Raw genomic sequence first — 17,658 nt, forward strand, 5'->3', positions numbered from 1 at the left:
CAACCTACAAGTAAGGCCCAGGCCATATCTCCTTTGAAGTTAGAATTTCTTGCTGGACAAGTTCAACGAGCATGTATCAACATCTACCATTGCGAAGAGATTTCAGCTCTGATGATGATTGAAGAAGCCCTCGCGTCAAGAGTCAAGCGAGCCCATCTAAGACCTATAAGTTAATCTACTTCCACTTCATCTTGGCACCCCGTCGATTTCAGCTCGTTTCTGTAGGTGAGTTCAAATGTTAAAGACGCGTAGAGTTCACGCCTTAGGCCTTTGTTTGCATTAGCACCAATCCAGATATTGAGATCTTTATGGCAATCAGAGGTATCAAACCCTTCCTGCGTATAGCAGGGATGAAATGGAATATTACGATGTTTTAGGTTTCAGCACTATATTGGTGATTCTTAGTACATCTATAATGCTTCAGCTTCAGCCAATCGTCCTTGAATCCGGTAGATTGATGCAAGGTTTGCCTTGCTAGCCAAAGTATCAGGATGTACAGGTCCAAGTACAGTCTTACACATCTTTAATACCTGTACTAGGAGTACTTCAGCTTCAACCCATCGCCCTTGGTTCCAGTAGGTTGATGCGAGATTTGCCATACTTATCAAAGTATTGGGATGTTCCACTCCAAGGACAGTCTTGCATGTCTCTAACACGTGTACTTGTAATGCTTCAGCTTCAGCCCATCGCTTCTGACTCCAGTAGGTTGATGCAAGGTTCGCCATACTGATCAGGGTATCAGGATGTCTAGCCCCGAATACTGTTTTGCACATCTCTAATACTTGCACCTGTAGTGTCTCCGCTTTCGTCCACTGTCCGCGATTCTGGTAGGTTAATGCAAGGTTTCCTGTACTGATCAGGGTCTTGGGATGTTGAAACCCTAGTACTCGCTTTCTTATTTCCAGGACTTGTACTTGTAATGCTTCAGCTTCAGTCCATCTTCCTTGGTTTTGGTAAGTTGATGCAAGATTTGCCATGCTGATCAGGGTATCGGGGTGTTCAATCCCAAACATAGACTTGTATATCCCCAGTAATTGTACCTCAAGGGTCTCAGCTTCGGTCCATCGGCCTCCTTTTCGATATGTTGATGCGAGGTTTGCCATACTGCTTAGGGTATCAGGATGATTGGGTCCGTCTTTCTCGGCTCTTATGTTTACCAAGTCGGTGAGAAGTAGTTCTGCTTCCTGATAAATGCCATCGCTGTAAAGGCAGGTTGCAATTTTTTCGAGTAAGTTCGCATAGTCTTTCCGCAGCTGTCGAAAGTCATCCTCACGCACAAGTGATAGGGCATGGGGAAGATATTGTCGCCAAATTTCTCTATTAGTGTCGTTGTTATTCGGGAACACCTTAGCGATTTGATCAGCCGTTCTGGAGACCCAGTGGGTAAAGACCGAACGTTGTCTCAGCCAGGTCCGTGTAGCAATATGTACAAGCCTGTGCAGGCTTAGATCCAAATCATGTACATTAGTGAATGAATATGCACTCAGAAGCCCCAGGGCATCGACCTGGCGTTTCTTGGATGTTGAAGCAGGAAGGAGAGAATAAGGGATATTCCGCGGATTGATACACGCCATGAACGATAGATAGTCGGCCGCCAGTTGATCCTGACGCTGAATTTGCTTGAATGATATTAGCCATGTAATGATTATAGGGTTCTGGATATCGTCATAGCGTCCGGGATCCCTGAAATCCTCACTTAGGAGTTCCACAATATCGGGCTCTTTTTCCTGCAGTAGCCCGAGATATGTGGACAGATCCAGTCCATTCTTATTAATGTATGCTGATGCTTGGGTTATGGCCAAGGGAAGGAAGGCCAGATGCTCAAGGAGGGACATTGCCATCTCATGATCTCTGAGTAAACTTTGGTCGACCAAGGACCTTTCCAGAATTTTATACGCGGTTTCTTTATCCATATCAGGTATGGAAATGATGTCAGCAGATAACATCTCCACTGCGAACTTTCGGTTCCGGGTTGTGAACAGAATACGGCCATTTTCGCTCTGGGGCAGAACGTCTGCAAGACGAGAGTGTGAGCTATCAGTCTTTAACCACATATCTCTATCGTCTGCATTATCAAAGATCATTAGCCACTTTCCAACATGGTTGGTGCTAAGATATGCTTTGACCTGTTCTTTGACTTCAGCAGGTCTTACTTCGTGGAGCCCCATTGTCTGTGCAATCTTCATATATGCCTGGTCAATCACGCCATGGCTGGTGCATGGGATCCAGAATATAGAGCACGCCCTATCCCGGTCTTTTACGCGGTGTGCCAGCTCCAAGGCCACTTGTGTCTTCCCCACCCCTCCCAGGCCAGTAATTGCAATTTGATGAGGCATATCTTTTCCAAGGATAATTTCTTCCAGTCTCGTAATCTCATCGTGGCGGCCAACAAATCGATGATTTCTTGCCAGTGGAACTGTCCAATACCCTATTCCGGTGGCCGAGTGGTCTGGGCTTGTGCTGGCAGGTATACTGCACAGCAAACACTTTGTATAAGCAGCTGCTGTCAAAGCTGCATATCCCTGCCAGCCTTTGTGCTTATGGGAGTCACAGTAGTCGCAAATGCCACGGATCACGAGGGTGGGGAGCTGATTCATCAGACCCGCAGCCTCCATTTCGAAGCACAGTACTCCAAGCTGTTGAGCAAGACGGTCACGTGTTTCGGAATCTTTCATGACCTGGTTTCCAGAAGCAATGAGGCCATAGTGGATTTGAGGTGCTTGATCACGCGGCTTTCTGGCGACTAATCGCTCTTTGTCACAGTTATCGCAGTTCCTTTCGCCGAGGGGGTGTTGGTAGGAGGTAGAGAAAAGTTTGTCTGTGTCCTGGCTAGGGGGTGCAAATCGTTCTTTCATATCCGGGTATCGGGCTAATATATCTGCTACAATGTTCGCAATTGTGTTGTCGTTCTGTATCATCTGAAGGACTTGTAGTCGGGCCATATGGGTCAAAAGAGTCTGCGGCGGTTGGTTTAACATTCCGATTGGCTCAAGCTTTCCACCTTGCACAGTCTTGCCGTAGTCATATTGAATCACCCCACTGTGCATTACTCCTGGCTTGCTAACCACCACATCTCCAAGTCGGATATCATCGTGGGTACTTGGAACTCCCCCGCCAATTCCCACCATAAGCGCAAACTGGATCCGTGGAAATGTGGAGCGCATGTGAGCCATGACAGTCGCTGCAGATATGGTCCCATATACACCGGTAGGTAAGCAGGCGATGGCAATAAAATGGCCGTTCAGTTCACCAAGGACATAGGCGTTTGGATCTGTAGATGGCGGGTGTAGAGAACGGTGGATTTTATCTAGCATGACGCTTGCCGCTGCGGCCTCCAACGGCAAGGCGCACACCCACGCGATTTGGTAATGATCGAACGTCAGGGAGGCCATCGTCTAAGAAGGGAAGGAGAACTTGGCACTGTTTGCTGGATCAATATGTCCTGGAGAGGCATTCTTTCAACAGGTTGACACGGGATGAGGGGTAATCAGCCTCATCACAGGGTGGTGCCTTACGCTCGCTTCTGTATTATTACATATCTTTACAGAAACTGTAAAACACGGAACAGAGCTCTACCGGTCAGTACAATTTACTCTGAAGCGCGGCTATTACTCTGCTAAATTGGACTAGTGTGAAACCGTAATTTGTGGGTCCCACTAACACATCTGGAGATCTCGACACAACGCAACACTTTAGCAGTGATACCATGCAACATGCTAATTACAACACCCAAGAACCCCTTCAAAGGCGCGGAGCGTGATGGAATTCTTGCTTGCCACGGGCGGGGCAGTCTGGAGCGTTGATGAGACCCAGCGTGTGACGTGGATGTCGGAAGGAACCGTCCATTCGACTGCAGACGTTGTCCAGTTCAAGGCAACAAGCCAGCTCTCTTTTCCATCTGCACTAGTTCTCAAGTACGCGAAGACCTTTTCGTTATGATAGTCCAGATCTTCAAAGCCGCCGTAAACGAACGTATCCTTGTATAGCTTTCGATGCTGTATCGCCTGCTGCCAGTATTGCCAAACGGATAGGTCACCTTTGCTCGGCGAAGGAAAAGACATCTGCGTTTCCACATTGACAGTCCTATAATCGTCATTTACCCTCATCCAAGGCGTCGCATCAGGGACTGTGAAGCCTGCATGCGGGGCAGCACTCCATTGCATCGGGGTGCGGGCGTGGTCTCTCGCCTTTTTCTGCAAGAGCGTCCTAGCCTTAGCCAGGCCTTCGGTCCCAGCAGGGTGGAGCTCTTTGGATTTGTTCCAGAAGTTGACCGACTCAACGTCCTTGTACTCGGTGTCTGGATCCCACTCGAGGGGAAAATTGCGCATACCGATCTCCTGGCCCTGATAAAGGAAAATGGTCCCACCTAGCGTTGTCTCCAGAAGCGCTAAGAGCTTGGCTCCACGCTCTCTGAACTCATCTGAATCATTGGTGTAGCGGGACACTGACCGCGCCTGATCGTGACATTCCAGGAAGAGGGCGTTCCAGCCGTCCCACTCTTTCATTCGTTTCTGCCATCCGGACAAAATGCCTTTCAACTCGGTCAACTTCCAGTCGCGCAAGCTCCACTTGGATTCTCCCTTGGTTTTTATATCTTCAATTTCCATGTGATCAAAGTTGAACGCCATATTAAGCTCTCTTGCTGTGGAGCCAACCGTCTTGATGATTTCCTCGATGTCGGTGACGTAAGGCGTTTCTCCCACAGTGATGGTGTCGTACTTGGATAATACATTGTCGTAGATGCCGTGCATAAATTCGTGGAAGCGTGGCCCGTTTGTGTAGAACTGCTCGCCAGGCTGGTATTTGGAGGAAGGATCGATAATTGGGGCGTCTGGGAAAGACTGGTCCTTTGAGATGAGGTTGATGACATCCATGCGGAACCCACAAACCCCACGACGCAGCCAAAACTCCATAACCTGTATTACCGATAAGTAACAGCACTCGCTCAAAGGCGCAGGTCTTGAAGATGAGTCGTGCCCTGGCCACCAGCGGGACTCACATCATACACCGCTGCAACAACTTCTGGATTCTCCCAATTGAGCTCGACTTGCGCCGATGTATGCAAAGTCAGGTAGAACTCCTGAGTTTCCTCATGCCAAGTCCAAGCACTGAGTGCATCGCCTAGAATTTGCGCCCAGTTGTTCGGAGGGATTGGGTTCCCGTCATCGTCGGATCCCTTGGCCGGCCTCCAAATATACCAATCACGCTTAGGGGAATCTTTGGAGCTCGCAGACTCGACAAACCAGGAGTGCTGATCGGATGTATGATTGACCACAAGATCCATCATGAGTTTCATATCATGATCCCTCAACGCTTTTATCAATAAGTCAACGTCTGATAAGGTACCATACCGCGGATCGATGGATTTGTAGTCTGCGATATCGTAGCCCATGTCGACATGTGGGGACGTATAGACTGTATGAGAAAATGTCAGGCATTTGTTCTTATGATGATAGCTGCGCTCAAGACAGAACTGATCCAACTCACTCGGACTAAGCCATACAATATCAACACCCAAGCCCTTCAAATAAGGCACCTTATCAATAATACCGGTCACGTCACCCCATCCATTGGTTTTGCTTGTAGGTTTACCACAGTTGAAGCTTGCAGGGTACACTTGATACACCACTGCCTCTTTCCACCATTTTGGGGTTGAGTAGTTTGATTTGGGACGCATGGTACACATAAAGGTTCGGTTGAAAGAGAAGTTGAGAATTCTGCTCGAGGATCGTTTGGTAAGACTAAAGGAGACCAGAAAGGTAGAAAGAAAGCCATAATTGCGGGGTTATGGAAGCTAACTTATTTAGCCTGTCGGTCATATTATGTCACATTAGAAGAACCTTACCATGCGAGTCAGAGTGCTGTCGATGGCAGGATTTAGCGCCACCGGGCAAATTTGGGACATGATGCCTGCACACTCATTGCCGAGTTTCCGCATACCAAACAATGTTGGACGCATTAGTACTTTGAATTTCTCCGCTTGATATTCTCCACATGCGGTATTCCACACTAAACCTTGCCAATTTTGCTTTGTGTCCCCATCGGATAGTGGTATCCTCTTGTCATCGTGACCGGCGTCTATGCTGTTCAATACGAATAAGGATTGGCGTCTTCTCGAACAGTATAAGGAATTGGTGTATCTTGTTGGGTGCAACTAGACCGGTATTACGCAGACACATTTCTGAGAGTCATCTTTTGAGTATAGAAGCAAACCTCCGACCCTGGGCGGGCATAGATTATCTAGATAGGTAGCTGATAGCGGTCGGGTTAGTCTCCTATAGGGGAAATACGCCAGAAAGTGTGGGATTATATGATCCAGCAAAAGGTAGATTCCTAGACACACTACTTCAGACTGGAAAAAGCAACTACTATCTTCCGCATCGAGACTAAGGAGGGAAAAGCTCAAGGCAACCCCCTTGTGAGGCCATCTGCATCAATCAGCCTGACAAGACCGAGCATGACTCTCAATGCCTCCTTCCGTCGACGGCGATTGCAAAGGTTGTAGAACTCTGAGTGATATAGATGGAAGCGCTTCTCTGGGCGCTCTCCATGCAAGAGAGCATCTAAGTATTCGCGGGGTGGGTCTGCCATAGTGAGCTGAAAATTCGTGCTATCCATAAAGATAACAAAGGCTCTACGAGACAGGTTCCTTTGGTATGCCACCGCCTTTTGCAGTAATAGCTGTGCTACTTGGCCTTTAAAATTGTAGTCGCCATCCTTGGCAACCTGTCAAGACGTGTCAGTGCATGTTGCACGCTTAGGACGGGGCGAGACTGACCGAAAATACTACCAATGGAGAATGTGGCATAGAACTATCGAGTAGCACCCCTTCACACTCGACTTCGCCTCGGATGCCTGTGACTTCAAAGCTCATGGTATGGATACGTGAAGATTGCCTTGATCATCTTAGTTTCACCCGGTGGAGGCGAGGGTAACCAGTTACTTACAGAGGTTTGTCTAGGTGCACGCGGCGCAAGATGATCTCCATGAAGCTAAATACGGCTTGCTTGGATGCGTCGAAGAAAACATCGGAATTGAGCATCTCGCACAGAGGTCTAAAAACCGGCAGGAAAACGTTGCGCCTGTATCGGGCACGTGTTGCTGTTCGCCAAAGATTCTTTACCTCGTTTTCTGTCGGTTCGGCAAATTCCATGGCGAGGGATTCGAATTCTGCCATATGTGAGCATCCCCCAAGATAACTATGAACGAAAGTGTACAAGACCAACCTTCATCTCCATCCTTGGGAAGATGATCATCTCCAAGTATTTCGTCGAGAGAGGCGTTAAAATGCCGTACTAGTCTCAAATCCGCAAGTTGGTTCGATGTCCAATTGTTAGGGGAATGGAATAATAATGGGAAGGGAGGCATGTTGACAGTCGTGCCGTAAGTACGAGAAAAAATAAATCAATCGATGCTGTGTTGTGAACGAACTTTTTTTGGACGTGATATTCGAGTGATTCTTTCTCGATGGGGAGGATCTGTCAGTTTGCCATGATGGAAGGTGCAAACGGGATAGGGTATCGTTATATGATACACTTCCATATTTGGGGACAGTGAATAACTTGTACACCACTGGAATTCCGGACCATATGAATATGTGAATGACAAATTATAGGTTTAATATATGAAAACAAGTGAAGAGACTAACTGTGAATGAGAGGATGCCTTCAGGCAACAATTTCACCTTCCCAGTCTGGTTAGTGCTGACTCTGTCCGGGATGCCATCTCGCACTCCATCGAGCCTGAACAGAACACGAATCCTCGACCACCATGAAAGTGACCAGAAAAAGCGCCCCAAAGTCCCGCACGGGATGTATTACCTGCAAGTAAGTACACAGAATTTGCATCAAACATGTGTCTAACCAATCAGAACCCGTCGCGTCAAATGCGACGAAACCAGACCTCATTGCATACGGTGCATGCGATCAAATCGCACATGTGGGGGATACACATCGCTTGAAACCACCAATGTTGTGGCCACAATCAAAGCATACAATATTCCATTCAAAGTTCCAGGCAGTAGATTGGATCGCCAGCTCCTCCATTTCTACTGTGTCGAGGCCGCTTCGAGTCTTTCGAGTTTCTCCGACGCGGACTTCTGGAGTCGACTCATTTTGCAGCAATGCCACCATCAGCCCGTGATTCGCAACGCACTTGTCACACTCAGTGCAATTTATCGGGACTATAAGTCCAAAGATGATGTCAGGCCAGAGTCCGACCGTCCATCGCTGCAGCATCTGCAACTAATCGCCAGATCCCATAAACAGCTAAGGATGCATCTCTGCTCGCCGGACGCATCAATCGAAGTTGCTTTGATCTGCAGCGTGGTGTTTTACACCTTTGAGGCTCTTCTAGGCAATGCTGTACAGGCGATTCGACACCTCGATCAGGGGCTGATCCTGCTGGAACGGAGTCTGGCTACCGCGCCCGTGCAGAACGCCACAGATGCCATTCTTCCACGTTTAACAGTCTTGTTCGCCAGCCTGGACATTCAGGCAAGCACATACAATCCCAGTCGGCGGCCCATATTGTCTCTGATCTCGCCATTAGAACAGTCTGGGCTTGTCCCGCTCATCCTAGACAGTTCCACCCTGGCTGATGCACAAATGGCACTCACCAAGTTGCAGAATTGGATGTTGCACCATCTTGCGTCTTCCTACCCATATAAGAAGAAAGGTTTGCAGCTTCTACCAGCAGACATCCTTCTCGAACGACATCACTTATATGACCAATTGAAGAGATATCTAAAGACTGTGAGCGCGTACTCGACCCACCTTTCTGGCCCGAGCACGGCACATTGTCTGCTCCTTCGACTGCAAGCTCGGATATTCCTCACTATCGTGGCCGAGGATGTTCCCTCCCTGCAATTTACAGACAGTGACTCACTGCGGAAATGCTTGCAAGATATATCGGCCATTTTGGAAAGTATGTCGGGTTATTCCTCCACACAGGGCGCCACTGCGCAGAGATCATTCACCTTGAGTACCCAGCTTGTCGCAACGCTTTACTATATCTGTATGAAAAGCAATCATCCCAATATAGTAGACACGGCACTCTCACTTTTGCGACACGAGAAGCTGCCACATCGTGATGGGATCTGGGACGCACGGACGGTGGAAGCGGTAGTGCATGGCATCCGACGTTTCAGCAAGCTTCCTGAATGGCGAATAGGCGGAGAGGAAGCTACAGAATATCGGCTAGAGTATGCCAATGAGGACCTTATCAACGCAGTTGGAGAAGGGGGCTTGTATGAGATACGGGAAATGCTGCGACGTCATGAGCAGTATCTCATGTGTGGCGACTCTCCTAGCTTAGTATCTGGTCTTATCTAACCCCCACGAGAGCTGTAGCCAAAGCTGAGCTGGCCGCTTTTGGCTCCTCAGCTTCTGGGAGCGGTTCAACCCGATTCGTATCCGGTAGACGACTTCCACGGCGCGATAGCGGGATGATGTCAACACATCAAGGCAATCCGGCTAATCTGCGTGCAGGGATCGGGTATTGACTGGCCAGTTACAACTCGCAGCCGGCGCGTCGCCTCACTTTTGAGTTACGCCATGGACAGATGACCGCCAGTCATAGTTAACCTCTAAACCTTGACCGGCACGGCTTTGCGGTGATGGCATGTTGTCCTCCCCGGCCCAGGATTTTGAATGCAGTCCTCGGCATGTGCCATCCCCATCAAACGTGGGGGTCACTTTGCGGGGATCAATTGCGGGGGATGGCCGCTACCCCGTGTTTTAGTGTTGCCCCGTTAGTCTCGAGCTTGAAGCTTAAAACTCATGCGGGTTGGCCGAGCGGAAAGCGTGGGGGTGTCGGTTGACAACGGGTTATAATATCGAAGAGCTGCCTTGCTAACCTGCTCTGAACACTTCAAACCAACAGTTAAACGTCTTCCTGACATGGAGCCTGACAAGCCAGCTGCGATCCACGATGAAGGCGTGGACGTGGCTAAACCAACTACTATCGATGGACTTCCTCATACGCCAGTCCTAGTGACCGAGGAAGACAGCAAGAGGATCGCCCGCAAAACAGATCGAACTATCCTGGTGATATTGATCTGGGTGTACTTCCTGCAGATCCTGGACAAGTCAGTGTTGGGCTTTGGCGCAACATATGGCCTGGAAGAAGACACCCACCTCACCGGCAACCAGTATTCGCTGGTCGGTTCAATCGCCCCGATCGCGCAGCTCGCATGGCAGCCCTTCTCCTCCTGGCTGATCGTGACCGTCCCGCCTCGCATCCTGATGCCTACATTAGTGCTTGGATGGGGCATCGCGCAGACCTGCATGGCAGCATGCAGCAACTTTGGCGGGCTAATGGCCACCCGCTTCTTCCTCGGCTTGTTCGAAGCCGGCTGCCTCCCACTATTTAGTCTCCTCACCAGCCAGTGGTATCGTCGTGCTGAGCAACCACTCCGAGTAGCCGCCTGGTACGGCACCAACGGCGTGGCGACCATCATCGCAGCGGTGCTATCATTCGGCCTAGGACACATCAAGTCGGGCGTAATGAAAGAGTGGCAAATGTGAGCTTCTTCCAACAACCATATCATCATCCGCAAACTGACCTCACTAGCATCTTCCTTGTCGTCGGTCTCATCACCGTCATCTCCAGCCCATTCGTCTACTGGCGCCTCGACAATGACATCCCGTCGGCGCGCTTCCTCACCGAGGAAGAGAAGCTCCAGGCGATGGAACGTCTGCGAGCGAACCAGACAGGCGCGGGATCACGCGAATTTAAGATGATCCACGTCTACGAAGCAGCCCTCGAACCAAAGACCTACCTCTGGGCCAGTATGGCCCTCCTCCTCAACATCGGCGCCTCCGTGTCAAACGTGTTCGGGCCGTTGATCCTCCAAGGCCTCGGCTACGACACATACACCACCACGCTGCTGAACATGCCCTTCGGTGCCGTGCAAGTCATCGTCATCCTACTGGCCAGCTACCTCGCCCAAAAGGCGCGTCTAAAGGGCATCATCCTGGCGGCGCTAATGCTCCCCGTGGTAGCAGGACTAGCTATCCTATATGCCGTGCCACGGAACAACTCCAGCAACGGTGCCCTGATGGCAGGATACTACCTCATTGCCTTCTTATTTGGCGGGAACCCGCTAATCGTCAGCTGGATTGTCGCAAACACCGCCGGCACGACGAAGAAATCCGCCAACATGTCGTTATACAATGCTGCCGTATCGGCAGGGAACATCATCGGTCCTCTGCTATTCAACGAGAAAGACGCGCCAGCATACAAGCCCGGATTGCGGGCATGCGTGGGGATCTTCGTCGCCTTGATCGCAGTGTTCCTCCTCCAGTGGGTCGATCTATGGGTACTGAACAAGATGCAAGAGAAGCGGCGCGTACGGAATGGCAAGCCAGCCAAGGTAGTGGACGTGTCGATGCAAAGCGATCGGATGATGGCGATCGAGCAGACATTGGAAGCAAACGGCGAGGAGGGACACGTCGGGGCAAATGGACTATTGGACTTGACAGATGGGAAGAACGAGGATTTTGTCTACGTTTACTAAACGATGTTCACGAGTCATGAGAGTCTGATTTCATTTTAAATTACATACATACATTACCACCCATCCCACCCCAGTTCAATAATCTTAACACCCCCTACACTCCTTAACCCACAGCCCAATCTCCTTATACTCATTATCACCAACATCATCCTCACCGCCAAGCCAATAAATCCTCCTAATCTGCCCCTCACTCGGCTCCACACCCCACGCATCCACCCCATCAAGAAGCAGATAATTCCCCTCGTCCACATCGAACCCAGTCACACTTGCCCCGGCGGGAGCAGCGCCATTCGGTTCCGTCAGGGCAATCGGTGCTGTTTCGTCCTCGTTGACGTAGAGATGTTGTGTGCCTGTGGTAGTGTCATATTGCTTGTGGCCGGTGATCATGCTGTTGTTGGAGCCGCCTTTTACTGTATTATAGATAGGGTGTAGGGTTAGTGTGTGCTTGGGGGAAGGGGATGAGGGATGGGAGAGGCGTACGGATGAGAATGGGGTAGTGTTTTATGTCGCCGGTTCCGATGTATAAGTGTGCTTTACAGATAGATTCTTAGTATGTTATGTGGTTTGTAGTAATGTAGGTGGTATGCATACTTCCATCAGTAACGACTGTCCAACCTCCGTCTGCGACGAGGGTATATGTGGATGGTAGGGAGGCGGAGACGGTTGCGATGAGGGAGGTGAGGGTGGTGGCAAGGGAGAGGAGTTTCATTTTGGTGGATTTATTGAGAATTGAAAAGTGGAGTTGACTCTGGGTGATGATATATTAGTATTTGGGTATATGTTGAAGATAGAGGGGAAGGGAGGGAGCAAGATATTTATATGCAGGTGTATCTAGAGGGGGGAGCTATTTTGAGATCATTTGCGGCCCCGCTGATCATCAGTGGCGAGTTGATTGGATTTGGATTTGGTTCTGAGATGTAATGGATGGATGTGGTTGATGCAGGAGGGACTGTATTGATTCACTTGCAGATGATTTGAGTGGATTGTAATGTATAAGTAGTAGGGATAAAAAGTAATGGCATTGGCTATATCCAGTTATGAATGATTATTAGCTTTGCAGAGAAAGGAGGGTATATTCTAGACTCCATAATAGTACAAAAGTAGGACAAAAGCATAGTTCAGGAGAAAGATTATCAATAGACTCAATCTTGGGAACAATCGATCCCTGGTCCGGCTGATCGGGTTGGCCGGGTAGCAGACAAAGCCAACAACATCTAAGCGGACTGGATCTTGCGGGGAACCGAACTTTAGTTCCGATGCATGTCTCACCAGCCAGCAGCCAATGGCGCAAGGGTGCTGCTACACAACCCAGCCTTGCTTGGTTTAGAACTTTGAGTTGCATGATGATGGAATGTGGTATTCAATGTCTTGGATCAAGATTCACAATCAAGTTCATGTTCTTGTTGACTTACCGCTGTGTTCTTCAATATTCAGCGGACTGCCCATTCAAGCTTGGATAAGCTACAGCCAGTTACACTGGTGGACTATTCATGCATTTTGCTTGCAAAGAAGAGATTGGGATCAGGGTATGCATAGTGGTTGAGTAGCACACAGCTTGTAGGTCTATAGTAGACTGATTAATTATGTAAAGTGTTCACGGGATTGCACGCATCACAGTCTTGAAGTGATCCTATGTGAAAAGTGCATGTATTCCAGGACTCAGATGAGTCGTCATCAGCTTCCGTATTGTACAGTGAAGCTGGGGCAATACCACGATTTGGAATGTCGTGACTCTTCACTCAATTGCCCATCATGTGAAGCAACCCGAGCCTCTAGCAGGAGCAGTATCACCACAACATGACTCCTATCACGCATCCTGCTGATACTATCACCAAAGCGATCCTGACACCTGGTGCATGACAGATTGCTTCCCATTTCCAGCAGTTTTATTGCCTTGACACCATGATCTACATCGAAAATGGCTCCTCCACCAAGGAGAGCAGACTCCCCTTCGAAATCGAAGAATGGGTGGAGATGGCCATTGGCATGTTTGTCATCCTGCTCCGACTCTACGCTCGAACCAGAGCAGTAGGGTTCAGGAAATGGCAAGGAGATGATTACCTTAGCATCGTCGCTCTCGTTCTTTGGGTAGTAAGTATAAAGTTCGCTAGTAAGGCGAGGGTGTAAATGCTGACATACTGTGTTATCTAGACGGAGGTTGTCATGTTCAAATTCGTGTGTAAGCTCGTCTCTCCCCGAAGATTGACCGCCAACTGACAGGTTATTGCCTTATAGTCCGCTTCGGCGCTAATGCCGGACTCAGCGACGAGCAGAGAGCATCCATGGAGGAGTGGGAGATATATGAGCGACAGTTTGGATCAAAATGCCTTCTTGTCAGTTGGTTTGCCTACGTCACTCTTATTTGGGTGTTGAAGGCTTGCATGCTGTTTTTCTATAAGCGTCTGACGTACGTTGACCCGTTCATATACATCAAATCATCGCATCGCCCTAAAACTAGGTAGAATTGGCCTCGTTCAGCAAAGGTTCGTCAAGGTCGCGGCAGGTTTGTGTTTGTGCACCTACGTCGCCGCCACCCTGACTGTCCACCTACACTGTCACCCTGCCAGCAAGCTGTGGCAGATCTATCCGAATCCTGGCAGTAAGTTAATAGTGCGAATGGTCTTGGGATAGGCTAACGGGTCTTGAGAGGCGTGTACGCAAGGCTCGGCGAACTACATTGCCGTTCTGGTGACTAACATCATGTGAGTCGCAATACAGGGTGCAACTTGGCCGCTGCTAATGAAGGATGGTGTCGTCATCTAGGACGGACGTCGTGCTGCTCTCAATTCCTCTGCCGTTACTGATCCAAGTACAACTCCCTTGGCGCCGGTATGTGCACCTCAGATACAATAGTGAGAGCCCAAGTCACTCACATTACTAGGAAACTGGTGATTGGGTTGCTGCTTTTCGGAGGCGTGTTTGTGATGATTGCCGCGTTGTTCCGCTGCGTCCTTTCGCTATGGCACATTGAATCCGTTAATACCAGCAACCTTTGGGCAACACGCGAGAGCGTATGTTCCCTCCCAGGTTTCTCCCACGATTGTTCTGACCACCCTATAGGTTATTGCCATCATCACGGTCAACATTCCATGCATCTGGCCGCTGCTTCGGAGGTCATCCTCGTCGCGCGAAGTATCGACTGGGGCCAGTGGAACCGGGCGGTACAAGTTGGGACCGTTAGCGGGGACTGGAACAGCGAACCGGAGACCAGCCGGACCCGAGTCTATCTTGGAAGATAGCCAATCTCAGTTTGTCAGTGATGTTCGGGGAGGGTCAGACCGACCGGGAGAAGAGAGCGGGCGAAACATTCATGGGATTCAAGTAACGACTGTGTATGAGGTGAAACATGATCAGTATAGAGGCAAGGATCAAGGATGAAGGGAGAAAGTGAAACTGAATAGTACTCGAGTCAGTTATCACTAGACACGTGATGCTCGTCCCAGACGGGTAGGCGGTTGCCGTGCCCGAAACAGTCTAGTGCCGGGAGCTGATTTTTCTCTTCATTTTCTCCGCTTTCTTCTTCCGTCTGCAATTTTGCCTCTCATCTTCTCTCCTTCTTAGAGTACTCAAACTGCTACTGTCTAGATATTCTCCAGGAAGTGGAATGTGTTTATGGTAATATGTGGTATGTTTAATGTCTAATGATGAATATTCCATTGAAGTGTACTACAATTGTACCTGTCCGTCGCTAACCGGGCTGAATCCACTCCAGTGTAACCCCGCCGGCTAGAAGGCCGCTAGAATCCACTTACTGGCCGCTTGCAACCCGTGACACCCCCGTGATTGGCCCGTGATTAGGTAACGCCATGGCAAAACAGTGGAGAGTTTTCGTCCGCGGCGACTGACGTTATGGAACGAACTCCCCGATCTGGGAAAAAACTCGGTCCAGACAACCAGACGAGAAAATCTTGCCGCCCCCCCAAAGATGGCCACATGGAAAAGGTTTGTCATGTTGTCTCTGTTTCTGTTTTTCCTCTTCCCCAAAACTCAATCCGGTCATCATTGACGTTGACTGACACATCGACTCCCTCCCCAGCTGTCGTGCGCTGAGGCTGTCTTCTCCGCTGCCTCGCGCTCTCTTCTCGCCTTCCTGATCTCCTCTCACACCTTTCCCCACCTCACCTGAACACCTGTCGGTTATGGAGGACAACAAGGTCGCTTCCCAAGGGAAGCTTCCCATCGACAGTGCCGTCACTGAGGAGAATGGCTCCCAATCCCCTTCCGATCGCTCCCTCACCCCCTCCGGCCTGCGCGAGCGCCGGCGCAATGGCCTCACCAAGGATGTGGAAAGCGACAATGAGGAGGAAGAAACGAAGCTGAAGCGCAACCTGAAGAACCGTCACCTGCAGATGATCGCCATTGGTGAGTGGGAAACACTGGGATCCGATAATTGACATTGCCGTGAACTCGTCACTAACCCTTCGAAGGTGGTACTATTGGTACAGGTCTCTTCATCAGCAGTGGAACGGCCCTTGCAGAAGCTGGCCCGGCAGGTTCCCTCATCGCCTACGCCTTTGTCGGTTCTATCGTCTACTCGGTCATGTGTTCGTTGGGAGAGATGGCTACCTATATTCCCATTCCCGGTGCCTTCACCTCCTACGCCGCGCGTCTCGTCGATCCCAGCTTGGGTTTCGCCATGGGTTGGATCTACTGGTTTAACTGGGCCTCTACCTACGCCGTCGAACTTACCGCGTCCGGTATGATCATCCAGTACTGGAACGATCAGCTGTCCATTGCAATCTTCATCGGTGTCTTTTGGGTCGTTATCTCCGCCGTCAACTTCCTCCCCGTCGGCTTCTACGGCGAGTTGGAGTTCTGGTTCTCTATCACCAAGGTCTTGACCGTTCTCGGCTTCATGATCTTCGCCATCTGCATTGATGCTGGTGTCGGCAAGCAGGGCTACATTGGATTCAAGTACTGGCACGACCCGGGTGCTTTCGCTCCCTACCTGATCACATCCAATGAGTCCGTTGGCAAGTTTGTCGGCTTCTGGGCTGTGCTCATCCAAGCTGGTTTCTCTTACCAGGGCACTGAGCTTGTCGGTGTCGCCGCTGGTGAGACTGAGAACCCCCAGAAGACTGTCCCCTCGGCCATCCGCAAGACTTTCATCCGTATTCTGGTCTTCTTTGTCCTGACCATCTTCTTCATCGGCTTGCTCGTGCCCTACACCAACCCCGACCTGGCCAGCGGAGCTGAAAACGCTTCCGCCTCTCCCATGGTCATTGCCGCAAACTTGGCCGGTGTCAAGGTCCTTCCCAGCTTGATCAACGCTGTTCTTCTCACTGTCGTCTTGTCCGCTGCCAACTCCAACGTTTACAGTGGCAGTCGTGTTCTGCTTGGTCTGGCCCAGGAGGGTTTCGCGCCCTCAATCTTCGGTTGGGTCACTCGCCGTGGTGTCCCCTACGTCAGTGTGGCATTCACCGCTCTCTTTGGACTTTTGGGTTTCATGAACGTCTCGGAATCTGGTACGACCGTCTTCAACTGGCTGGTGAACATCTCCAGTGTGGCCGGATTCATCTGCTGGACGTCCATCAACGCTAGTCACATTGCCTTCATGAAGGCAATGAAGGCGCGCGGTCTCTCCCGCGACACCCTTCCCTACAAGGCCATCTGGCAGCCCTGGTTGGCCTGGTACGGACTGTTCTTCAACATCCTGATTATCTTCACTCAGGGTTTCACCGCTTGGATCCCGACCTTCAACGTGTCGGACTTTTGGGTAGCCTACATCTGCCCCGTTCTGTTTGTCATTCTGTACATTGGCCACAAGGCGTGGTACCGCACCAAGTTTGTGCGACCCATCGAGGCCGATTTGGACACCGGACGTCCGCCCTACACCACTTGGGAATCGAGCAACCCCAAGGAGGGATGGGTACGGAGGATTTGGGATAGCATCATGGGATAGACGTGGATATAGTGATGATGAACATATATTAGAAGAATTGGAGAGTGGTTTTGTCGCATAAAGTGGAGTTTGGCGTGCATTTGTGTAACATAGTTATATATAGTTATCTGGTAGCTGTCTATCAGCTACCAACTCATATTTAGATGCAATTTACGTTCAGTGTAATTAGCAATTATGCAATCCCTCTCCGCAGTGATTACCAATCTTCTCATTAATGTAATGGTATTTTCTTGATTAT

At 49.9% G+C, this 17,658-nt stretch overlaps 8 protein-coding genes across 8 annotated transcripts; 4 read left to right on the forward strand and 4 right to left on the reverse strand.

Annotated features, from left to right (window-relative positions):
• Window positions 1-410: 410 nt before the first annotated feature.
• Window positions 411-3,392, reverse strand: BO88DRAFT_447065 (putative kinesin light chain; the record flags this gene model as incomplete). Its single annotated transcript, XM_025710332.1, has 1 exon — window positions 411-3,392. The coding sequence occupies one exon, from the start codon at window positions 3,390-3,392 to the stop codon at window positions 411-413; it is 2,982 nt and encodes a 993-aa protein (XP_025558121.1).
• Window positions 3,393-3,705: 313 nt separating this feature from the next.
• Window positions 3,706-5,677, reverse strand: BO88DRAFT_397510 (glycoside hydrolase family 13 protein; the record flags this gene model as incomplete). Its single annotated transcript, XM_025705286.1, has 3 exons — window positions 3,706-4,916; window positions 5,000-5,415; window positions 5,488-5,677. The coding sequence occupies 3 exons, from the start codon at window positions 5,675-5,677 to the stop codon at window positions 3,717-3,719; spliced, it is 1,806 nt and encodes a 601-aa protein (XP_025558122.1). The 3' UTR covers window positions 3,706-3,716.
• A 716-nt stretch (window positions 5,678-6,393) lies between these two features.
• Window positions 6,394-7,368, reverse strand: BO88DRAFT_374629 (uncharacterized protein; the record flags this gene model as incomplete). The annotated part of the gene is made up of 4 exons (XM_025704308.1): window positions 6,394-6,726; window positions 6,779-6,896; window positions 6,948-7,170; window positions 7,227-7,368. 4 exons carry the CDS (start codon window positions 7,366-7,368, stop codon window positions 6,403-6,405), a joined length of 807 nt encoding a protein of 268 aa, XP_025558123.1. The 3' UTR covers window positions 6,394-6,402.
• Window positions 7,369-7,603: 235 nt separating this feature from the next.
• BO88DRAFT_397513 (Zn(II)2Cys6 transcription factor) lies at window positions 7,604-9,332 on the forward strand (the record flags this gene model as incomplete). The annotated part of the gene is made up of 1 exon (XM_025705287.1): window positions 7,604-9,332. Exon 1 carries the CDS (start codon window positions 7,920-7,922, stop codon window positions 9,330-9,332), a length of 1,413 nt encoding a protein of 470 aa, XP_025558124.1. The 5' UTR covers window positions 7,604-7,919.
• Window positions 9,333-9,836: 504 nt separating this feature from the next.
• Window positions 9,837-11,923, forward strand: BO88DRAFT_397517 (putative MFS transporter). The gene is made up of 2 exons (XM_025705288.1): window positions 9,837-10,522; window positions 10,573-11,923. The coding sequence occupies exons 1-2, from the start codon at window positions 9,900-9,902 to the stop codon at window positions 11,516-11,518; spliced, it is 1,569 nt and encodes a 522-aa protein (XP_025558125.1). The 5' UTR covers window positions 9,837-9,899; the 3' UTR covers window positions 11,519-11,923.
• BO88DRAFT_491523 (uncharacterized protein) lies at window positions 11,584-12,303 on the reverse strand. The gene is made up of 3 exons (XM_025712864.1): window positions 12,110-12,303; window positions 11,999-12,049; window positions 11,584-11,928 (listed from the first exon to the last, which is right to left on the reverse strand). The coding sequence occupies exons 1-3, from the start codon at window positions 12,225-12,227 to the stop codon at window positions 11,603-11,605; spliced, it is 495 nt and encodes a 164-aa protein (XP_025558126.1). The 5' UTR covers window positions 12,228-12,303; the 3' UTR covers window positions 11,584-11,602.
• A 1,117-nt stretch (window positions 12,304-13,420) lies between these two features.
• BO88DRAFT_351250 (uncharacterized protein) lies at window positions 13,421-15,248 on the forward strand (the record flags this gene model as incomplete). The annotated part of the gene is made up of 9 exons (XM_025703533.1): window positions 13,421-13,609; window positions 13,670-13,697; window positions 13,754-13,925; window positions 13,981-14,117; window positions 14,166-14,220; window positions 14,282-14,347; window positions 14,400-14,529; window positions 14,579-14,779; window positions 15,231-15,248. The coding sequence occupies 9 exons, from the start codon at window positions 13,421-13,423 to the stop codon at window positions 15,246-15,248; spliced, it is 996 nt and encodes a 331-aa protein (XP_025558127.1).
• A 145-nt stretch (window positions 15,249-15,393) lies between these two features.
• On the forward strand, window positions 15,394-17,605 carry BO88DRAFT_408512 (amino acid permease). The gene is made up of 2 exons (XM_025707726.1): window positions 15,394-15,880; window positions 15,946-17,605. Exons 1-2 carry the CDS (start codon window positions 15,658-15,660, stop codon window positions 17,418-17,420), a joined length of 1,698 nt encoding a protein of 565 aa, XP_025558128.1. The 5' UTR covers window positions 15,394-15,657; the 3' UTR covers window positions 17,421-17,605.
• The last annotated feature ends 53 nt before the right edge of the window (window positions 17,606-17,658 follow it).

This window comes from Aspergillus vadensis, assembly GCF_003184925.1.
Source record: "Aspergillus vadensis CBS 113365 unplaced genomic scaffold BO88scaffold_31, whole genome shotgun sequence".
NCBI classification, from domain to species: Eukaryota; Fungi; Ascomycota; class Eurotiomycetes; order Eurotiales; family Aspergillaceae; genus Aspergillus; species Aspergillus vadensis.

What these genes read in the sequence shown, in the direction of transcription:
- BO88DRAFT_397517 (XM_025705288.1), top strand. Translation starts at nt 9,900, where the DNA reads ATGGAGCCTGACAAGCCAGCTGCGATCCACGATGAAGGCGTGGACGTG. An exon ending in GTAATGAAAGAGTGGCAAAT is followed by an intron (nt 10,523 to 10,572) that starts GTGAGCTTCTTC and finishes TGACCTCACTAG; the next exon opens with CATCTTCCTTGTCGTCGGTC.
- BO88DRAFT_491523 (XM_025712864.1), bottom strand. Translation starts at nt 12,227, where the DNA reads ATGAAACTCCTCTCCCTTGCCACCACCCTCACCTCCCTCATCGCAACC. An exon ending in GACAGTCGTTACTGATGGAA is followed by an intron (nt 12,050 to 12,109) that starts GTATGCATACCA and finishes CTATCTGTAAAG; the next exon opens with CACACTTATACATCGGAACC. An exon ending in ACACTACCCCATTCTCATCC is followed by an intron (nt 11,929 to 11,998) that starts GTACGCCTCTCC and finishes TCTATAATACAG; the next exon opens with TAAAAGGCGGCTCCAACAAC.
- BO88DRAFT_408512 (XM_025707726.1), top strand. Translation starts at nt 15,658, where the DNA reads ATGGAGGACAACAAGGTCGCTTCCCAAGGGAAGCTTCCCATCGACAGT. An exon ending in CCTGCAGATGATCGCCATTG is followed by an intron (nt 15,881 to 15,945) that starts GTGAGTGGGAAA and finishes AACCCTTCGAAG; the next exon opens with GTGGTACTATTGGTACAGGT.